Genomic DNA, 8,892 nt, shown 5'->3' on the forward strand with positions numbered 1-8,892 from the left:
AGCAAAACATCTTCATGTGTGAGAGGAGATTGCTCTTTGCCCTTTTGACCAACTATCCTACCTGCTTGTTGCTGCAGAGCTGTATATGCTTGATGAGTTCATCACAAGGAATGTTCTCCTCAGAGCAATGGATTAGCTGGACAAGATCACAAAGACAACAATTCTCAGAGCTAAGGACACTGCTATCAGTAGTATGGCAACTCTTTTTAAATATAATGTATACATCTTGTCCTTTTTCCATTGGTTTGAATTTTAAAGTTCAAAGTTAATAGAAATAATAATTAGTTAATAGAAAAAGCAAGTCTGTCTGAAGCTTTGATAATGGGCTTGAGGCAAACAATGAATTTAACTAAGCATGTAGCCAACATACCTTATTTCTTCTTGTATTTGAAATATGTGTCGCCATTTTCCGGAAATTAAATGTCAAGAAAACGATAAAACAAATTGCAGTAGGCTATGTAGGAACTATTTCACAGAGTTTTGTTTGTGTTTTAGTGGATTTCAGAACACATTTCTTTTTGTCACGCTAATTATGATGTCAGAGTATTCTACATCATCCTAGCAACCAAATTCTAGTCCAGAATTTTGACACAATGACTTGAACATTCTAATGCATTGTGTCATGCAGCTCTCCATATCATATGCCTACACTGCTACTAATATCATAGGCTATGCATCTAGAGAACACTACTGTAGCCGAGGCCTACCGGCTTTTACCTTCATTTTAGGCCTTTGGTGTCAGAAAAAAAGATAACATCATACAACAGAAAATTATAAATACTTATTTTCTTTGGAAAAATATTGTATTTCATTGGCTTTTCAATACATGTGTTGTGCATGTACATGGTGTATTGTGTAATATGAGTGTAATAATTGCAAAAATGAAGGTGAGCGTTGATTCAATAAATTGACATCTATTACTCAAATAATTTTATAATCTCAATAATGCACTAAATCAATACAGTGAGAGAGACAGTAGAAAAATCTATTTACACCCTCACAACGTCTCACACACACACACACACACACACACACACACACACACACACACACACACACACACACACACACACAGAAACACACACACACACACACACACACACACACACACACACACACACACACATACACACACACACTCCCAGGATATTACATCCATTGCATCAGGCTGAAACTAAATCTAGGCCTACTGCTCCAATTTAACTGCCAATGAAAGTGGTGACTCATAAGACTTAAGGGAACAGTTGTAATGGCCTGGGATGCATCACCATTCAAAACCACCAGCCAACTCACTAGAATAGGAATGTGTCTGCCTTTGGTGTGCATTTGCTACACATGTAATAATTGCAGTGCAACCGAATGAATGCAGTACAGTATGAAAGATATACAAGCAAGGAGTTGTGTTCATGAGTAGCTGGTTAAGTCTCAACCAGGGGAGGAGTATGGACTGATGGCATGTTGGTCTCTGTGTCCTCTTTGCTGTTGTCAGAGCAGTCAGATGGTATGTAGCAGCCAGAGTCTCTGGGGCAGTCTTTCTGCTCTGCCTTAATGTTCTCAGAAGGGGACTTGAGCTCCTGGTTAACCTCGCTCTCCTTCTGGTCATCATCTGTAATGTGATAGAGATGGGTTTTGTGAGCATCTAATGGAGACACATGGCAGGTGATTACATGATAAATAGGTCATAGTCATTCATTATTGAAGGGATCAAAATACCATCTCTATGTTGACTGTGAGACTAGTTAATTTGCTTATGCTAACAATAAGTGAACATCAAGAAGTTGGCGTGTTTGCCTTAAAACACAAGATGCAGTCTGAGTAAGTACAGCGGCCAAGCCACAGAGGCTCACCTCAGACAATTGCATTTCCTGTAGGCTATGTAGCTTTTGTCTTGCATCACAAAATGTTATGTTTCCGGACTCTCACACATTCTTTTCATATCCTGCTTGACCTTATTCTGGCAACAGTCTATTTGCTGTAACTTGTGTATTGTCTTTATAAAACTTTGGCCAAGTCAAGATGACTGATACTGAACAGTGCACACAATGTTACATATTGTGGAGAGATGTCATCGCATAATAAGAGAAAGTTTGACCTGCCAGAACCTGCCAGATTTAGTATTCATGAACTTAATTTAGACATCATCTATCACTTGTACTGCAGCCAGTGTAGATCCCTTCAGTTCCATCAGTTCAACAGTGCTAGCTGTCACAATCCTGAACTGTTTGTTGCAGCTGTCTCAGTGTTCTCAGCACTGTCATTGGGGGTAATTTAAGCAATAATGCCAGAGAGGCCGCTGTTTATTGGCAATATTATATATTATTAACAGTTGCACAACAAATCAGAAAATGTAAACTTTAAGTATTTATTTCAAGGATTGTGATGGTGTCTGCCTTGCGCTGAGAAATATACTCCCCAAAATTACAAATGTTGTCAAGGGAACCAGATACACAAATCTACCGCGGTGTATCATAACAGGTGATTTAACCGTGTCATTGTCATTATTAAATCACGGCTTCAAACTCCTCTCGGCTAATCACAATGCTTGTTGTCATCGACCCGTTGTATAACCTGTTATCTTCAGCCTCTTTAGCCTGTGGCCCTGGTATCACAGCACTTCCTGCACAGGTATAACCTTCGTTATCCACTTGAGATCTTGAGCCTGTTGCCTCAAACCCTCTCTGAATTGAATGTTTGAAATAAATCAAATAAGCTTTCGCCAAACATGGCAGTTCATATATTACATACATTACATGTCATTGTATTGTGTCACTGAATGATTCTACCAGTCTATTTCAAATTGAAATCAAGAGGCTGTGTCCTACGCTGGCTGGTGTAGGCCCACCCCCTGTATCTTTTATATCTTTTTGTATTGAAGAACCAAAATGTTTGTTTTAAGGGTTAGGGTTAGGGTTAAGGTTAGGGTTAGGGTTAGAACCGACCCATCAATATTTGCTCCAACGAAAGGAGTAAGGAACGAGATGCCTCGCCCAAAATACTCAGAAGCCGCCTTGAATATGAAATGCTAACATGGGAGTTAATTAGAGTGAGGAAAGGTTGGTTCCTAGACCATTGTGTGCAGCGCTCGCTGTGCCATAATAGTCTAGCTTCAGCTGACTATAAAATGTGAAATAGTGAACTATCCCTTTAAACCATCAGCCTCAAATATCTGTTCAAGAAATATTTTTTATTTTTTATCAAGCCTCCCTCAAAAAATGTCTTCCTGTAAATGCTACTCCATTCAAAGTGAGCTGAAGTGAAAAATAAAAAGGTTGCCAAGATTCTGCTGTGTTTTTTTCTCCATGTTTGCCCACACTCACGTTGGGATTCTTGCAGGCACTCAATGGCATCTAGCAGGCGTTGCCTGTGTTCTCGATCAGCCACATTCAGCTCCACCAGATGCTGCTCCCTCAGCTCCCGCAGGTCATCTACTGTTTGATACCCATTCAGGAGCAGTGAGGAGGAATACTCCTACAACAGACAGGAACAAGAGCTGCTAAGTTTCCATGTTAGAAGGAAAAAGCAGTTTATTCTCTGGAAGACAAATCCATAAGCCAATTCTTTATTGAACTAAAAAATGGAACTGTTTTGATTTAAGGCAGAAAACAAGGAGTTCTGGGTGAGAGAGAGAGAGCACCTCCAAATTGAGACGCTCTAGGAGTTCCTGTAGAGTTTTGGGTCGGGGTCTCTTGAACCGTTTCTGCATTCTCATCTTCTGGGGTGCTTCAGGCTCCTTCTCTATCAGGACGTCCACATAGATGAATTTGAAGTTCCCCACTTTGCCATTTAGCATGCCTGTCCATATCCCCATAGGGGGCTTGCTGGTGATGTCAATCACATCCCCCACCTGAAAGAGAAATTGTAAGAGCAATTTACTTGAGCTACACATTCAACAAGCTCACATAGCCTTATCATACAGTATTACATTGCACAGCATTTCCGTTCAGAATGCCTCAGCTGGCTTACCTTGAGTTTGAGGGATTCTGTGTCGTATGGACTGGGCACAAAGTCTGTGTGAACCATGGCTCTGCCACAGAGTTGTCCTGTGTAGGGAAGATCCTCCTCTAGTCTTAGGCTGTCTCTGTTACTGGAACCATCTGACCCACTGGTGACTCCACCTGTGTACCAGCAGACAAACAACATATTAATAAAGGGCAGTAGTGAATGAGTCAGCTTTACTTGTTTATGTTATTATTGTCAATTCACAAGGTATGTTGTCCTTTAGGGTATGCACTTTTGCCTTGGTAACACCGTGAAATTAGGAGACAGTCATGATGTTTGTCAGGCAAGCTTTTTGGCTTTTTAGCTACAATTAATTTACCAACTCCTTGCAATGTATACTATCTATCTAGCATAATGTAGGCCTACTTAACTGCAATGTACCCTGGAATGGGTGAGAGTCAAAGTGAGAGTGAACTGGGGTTCATTAGCTGTTTGGCTGTGACCAAGGTACTTACTGGAGGAGCTTTGTCCACTGTTGAGACTGTAGAGACTTTCCAGTGAGCAACTGGACCTTCTTGGTCCTTTTACGTATGAACGACCACCATCAACCTCTCCTTCTTCGTCCCTCTCCGTCCCCTCGCACTGTACAGTCAAAACAAATTTATTTTACTGCCCTCTCGTTTCTTTATTCTGCCCCTCCCCATCTCATCTCACACCACAGGAGATGAGGAAGAAGACATGAGAAAGCTAAACCAATCAGGAGGCCGGGGCAGGGCCCTTTAAGCTGTTCCGTGTTTGATTCCTCATGTGCCAAAGCGGCTCAGTATCCCAGTTTATGCAAGGGCACGGAGCTCCTCTTGCAAGCAAAGTCCTTAATCCAGCAAGAGCTGCCTTACCATTTATAACTGAGACATGGGAGGTGTGCATAATCCCCCTATACCTGCTCCTCCTCTGTTGTTAATAGGAGGCGTTGTACCTCCTGGTTCTATAAGAGACCAAAGCTATGTATTTTTACCTCCATCACTTGGCAGTCAGGTTCATAATGAGGCGTTTAACATTGTGTCCTCTTTTTTCAGTGGTTCATTATGTACAGTAGGTCTCTGGGTTATGTAAGCCAGTGCACAGCATGTTGTCATACTTAATCCCCTTTTTCTACCTGTCATAGCCAAAGCCTTAACTGACTGTTATGCCTACCTCTCATGTCCCTCTCTTTTAGATCTGTTCATCTTGTTCTTTACTTTTGTTAAGTGGAACATCCTTTTCCTGCTACCATGCAGTTTGTTTAGTTTGTTTGAGGTACAGTAAAACTAAATTGAATGTCAAAAAAACAGAAAACAAAGAGAACATGTTTTCCGCTCGCTCTCACTCACCATTTCCTCTGACAGGACTTTGACATACTTCCTGCCCATCCGTTTGCGCATAGTCAGTGATATGGCCTTCATCTTCCTCCCAATACCCCCTGGTTTGGTCTGATCGCCATTCTCAACCTGCTCCCCCTCTGCAGACTTCACACAAACACACAGTATAAACACACACGTTATGTAGTTGATTTGCTTAAGCATTGGTGCAGCCATATAATCTGTGAATAAATTATATAAATACTTCCTTGACATGTTGTTGATGTTATGCTAATATAATGAATCAGTAGATTCAAGTTGACAGAATCAGACGGTTGCCTCACGTACCAAAGTCCCTCCATTTTCGTCGAGCCTCATTAGGTTTGACTGATATTTGAAGGCATCAGTTCCCCCTATACTTGACGAACGCTGGGGGAGATGAGAAGCTACAGATTAAAATGTGTTTATTGTGATGACAGCTGTACACATCTGGCTGTACAGTACGTTTAACTCAACAGCAAAATACAAACAAGGTTTCTGTCCTGTGTATCAAACATCTAATCTTCTATGACCCTGGTATTGCATTTGTGCTGTAGCCTGCATCAGGCCTACAGTACATTACATCAGGTCAGGTTCTATTATGGCCCGTATCCACTGGGAATGGGCCCAGATTTATGTGGTATTTTTTTGTACTGTTCCAAATGTTGTGTATTTTGACCTGCATCCCGCTCAATATGGATTATGATGGTGAATGTGTAATGAGTTATAACTTCTCTGCTGCTAATGAGTTATTTTCTCTGCTATAAATAAATAGAAGTATTTTGAATGTCAAGTTTTTGTCTGCCATTTGCGAAAAGATGTTCTGTAGGGAGACAAACAGACTAACATCAGACTTTTGGAATTAAAATCAATACTGTGATCCAAGCGTCCTCTACAGAGACCTATAAATGGTAGGAACAATTAGTAGACAGATGTATGTTTCTTATATCAAGCAATTACTGGTCTAGGTAGAGTGGTCTCTTCATAATAAATTGAATGCAAAACATTTTACATTCGTCCCCGGTCTCTGCTGTACATTGCTATAAATAGATATCATACTATGTGCTCAATCCAATTTGAAAAGTACAGTTGTCATACGCGCATCCTTTGGAAAGGTGCTGGGAAAATAGCAACACATGAAAACAATTTGACCCAACGACCAACGCAGATCAGACTTTCTTTGTTATTTTCTTCTTATTCCAACTGAATACACAGAACACAGGATTTAATTCCATTAGGGTTCTCTTTTGTTTTGTTACTGTTATATAATAGTGTTATTGTGATGGAGCACAGTCCTCCTGATCTGGTGAACACCTGGCATCTAGTCATCTGGACTATGCTAATTGCATATGGTAGGCCTAATAATATGCATAAGCATCATTAACAACGGGACTGTGAAAGCAATGGGCCGTTTTTCACTGGTGGCCCATTAGATTAATTTTAACAGTAATTCTGCGCAATTACATTCACCATAAAACAAGCAGTTTCATAAACATCACTCTACATGTGAAAAACCAATGCCCTATTTAAAATGTTAGTCATTATCACATAAAAGACAGCAGCAATTTCAAAGAGCAAATTTTGCCCCAGGAAAATTTTAATCTAACATCTTACCCTTGGCTTTGCGTTGCTCTTTGGTTTCTTGTCTGAGATATTTGATGATTTCCTTTGAAGCATTGTGCTGATTATGAATTAGGTCCGTTTTTGTTTTTGAGAAGAACTGTTTATTGACCAACCATCCTATCAACAACTGAGGAGCTGCGGTCTTGGCCTCTGTCTTGGCCTTAACACTTCCTCAGAGGCAGACAGGATGTTCGTAAATTGACAGTCTCTGTATTTCTCATCAAAGAAATGAATGTGCCACACTTCACATAGAGAAAGACTCTGGTCAAAAAGCTACAGAAACTAAATCCTCAGTGCACCAAGGAGGCCTTGTTTATGAAAACTCAATATTTTAAAACAAATGTGCATAATAATTTGTGCAGTTATTGCAAGTTATGAAAGTTGAAAAAAAAGTTTCTAATTATAGAGTACATTTATTATTATTCTATTTGCCATTCTCCCATTACACTTTACCTTTTATCAAGACATGCTGAAAGCAAACAAATGTTAAAAGCTTTCAAACAATGGCACACATTTCTGTCATCTTTACAGTCGACTATAACTAGTAAAACTACAGAAGAGGAAGTGTGGCCCCACGACTGGCACGCCCAGGAAGAGGTCGATGCCACAAAAAACCTGTAGATTGCAGTTTCCGCTTACTTACCACACAGTATAAGGCTATTACCAAATGCTCACCACAGAATTCAACTCTAAATGTAAATTTTCCATTGACAGTGTTCAATGAATGACATCTGTCCCCCAATCCTGTTATGTACGTAGTCTATTCATGTAAAGCACATCCTACCATGGATTCTGAGATGTCCAGATCTGTGATGGAGCGGATGACATGTGGGGGCGTGAGCTCAGACTGTTTGCTGTCCAGTTCCTGGACCAAGCTCTCAAAGCGGTCCCAGTCGGTGGCCCGTGGCAGGGAAAAGTCATAGACGTAGACCCACGGCTCAGCTGAGGCACGGTGGCAGGTGTGGTAAGAGGAGTCCCAGTGCGGGGAGAATGCTGTTGGGGTCCAGTGATGGTTGTGAGCCCCAGAGCTCCAGAGTCCATCACTGATGCCGGCTCCTCCAATGCTCTCCTTAGGCTTCTGCTGCTGCTGTGGCGACGGGGCTGACTTGGTGGACTTCTTCTCTGTCTTTTTCCCCAGCCCAATGCAAGTGATGACAGGACTGTCATCTTTGAACACGGAGTCTGCCAAGTGACCTGAAGAAGAAGATATGGAATGTCCTTCATTTAGTAGCTCTGCGGCGTGCAGCTCTGTCTTGGCCTTTTGATGTGGATTCATGATCACTCACCATTGCTCTCAGATATACTGCTCTTCACTCGCACAAGCCTCTGGATCCTCTTCAACGTTCCCTTTGATTCTGCCATCTCAGCCTCCGTCTCCCCAGTCTACAGTAGAACAATAGTTATTGGTAATAAGTGTGCATATGTTATGACACTAGTACTCTCAATCTCTAGTGTGAGAACTTGTCAAAAGGTGAGAAAGAGGCATTGAAGCTTATCACATGTCGCCTTATTTATTAAATGCAATTTGTTGTACAGTCAGTCAACCACTGTGACTGACCTGCTGCAAGGTCACAGTGCAGAGTCGATAAGGTAAATTATTAGAAGATTGTGCCACACACACACCTGACCTCTCACACACACCTGACCTCTCACATTCAGTTCATGGCCTCTTTTTACCTCCTCCACTCTACACCCCTGCCACCCTGCCAAACCTGGCCGGGAGAGCGGTACTGTGTCACCTGAGGAGTCTTGTTGATCTATTGGTTGTAATACAAGTGGGGGGATGCGGGCATGGTTGGACTGGGAGGTTAGGCGACATCTCAATAAAATGCCTGGGGCATTTCACTTGAAATACTCTGTATTGCTCTGGTCAGACATTTGATCTTGTAAAGACAAGTTAAGAATCTCAGCCATTTGTCTTTTTCACGACAATTACGAGACATCATGTGATCTA

General features: G+C 41.5%; 1 protein-coding gene across 1 annotated transcript; it reads right to left on the reverse strand.

Annotated features, from left to right (window-relative positions):
* Window positions 1-914: 914 nt before the first annotated feature.
* Window positions 915-7,085, reverse strand: samsn1b (SAM domain, SH3 domain and nuclear localisation signals 1b). The gene is made up of 8 exons (XM_083686187.1): window positions 6,930-7,085; window positions 5,625-5,705; window positions 5,310-5,444; window positions 4,455-4,581; window positions 3,964-4,115; window positions 3,635-3,844; window positions 3,318-3,468; window positions 915-1,606 (listed from the first exon to the last, which is right to left on the reverse strand). The coding sequence occupies exons 1-8, from the start codon at window positions 6,990-6,992 to the stop codon at window positions 1,419-1,421; spliced, it is 1,107 nt and encodes a 368-aa protein (XP_083542313.1). The 5' UTR covers window positions 6,993-7,085; the 3' UTR covers window positions 915-1,418.
* Window positions 7,086-8,892: the final 1,807 nt, after the last annotated feature.

The sequence above is a fragment of the Argentina silus genome (assembly GCF_951799395.1).
Source record: "Argentina silus genome assembly, chromosome: 2".
NCBI lineage: Eukaryota > Metazoa > Chordata > Actinopteri > Argentiniformes > Argentinidae > Argentina > Argentina silus.

Bases quoted from the DNA above. Each gene is read 5' to 3' on its own strand.
- samsn1b (XM_083686187.1), bottom strand. From the start codon at position 6,992: ATGCTTCAAAGGAAATCATCAAATATCTCAGACAAGAAACCAAAGAGC. The intron at 3,845-3,963 runs GTAAGCCAGCTG...TTTCTCTTTCAG, and splicing joins CAGAATCCCTCAAACTCAAG to GTGGGGGATGTGATTGACAT. The intron at 1,607-3,317 runs GTGAGTGTGGGC...ATCACATTACAG, and splicing joins GTGCCTGCAAGAATCCCAAC to ATGATGACCAGAAGGAGAGC.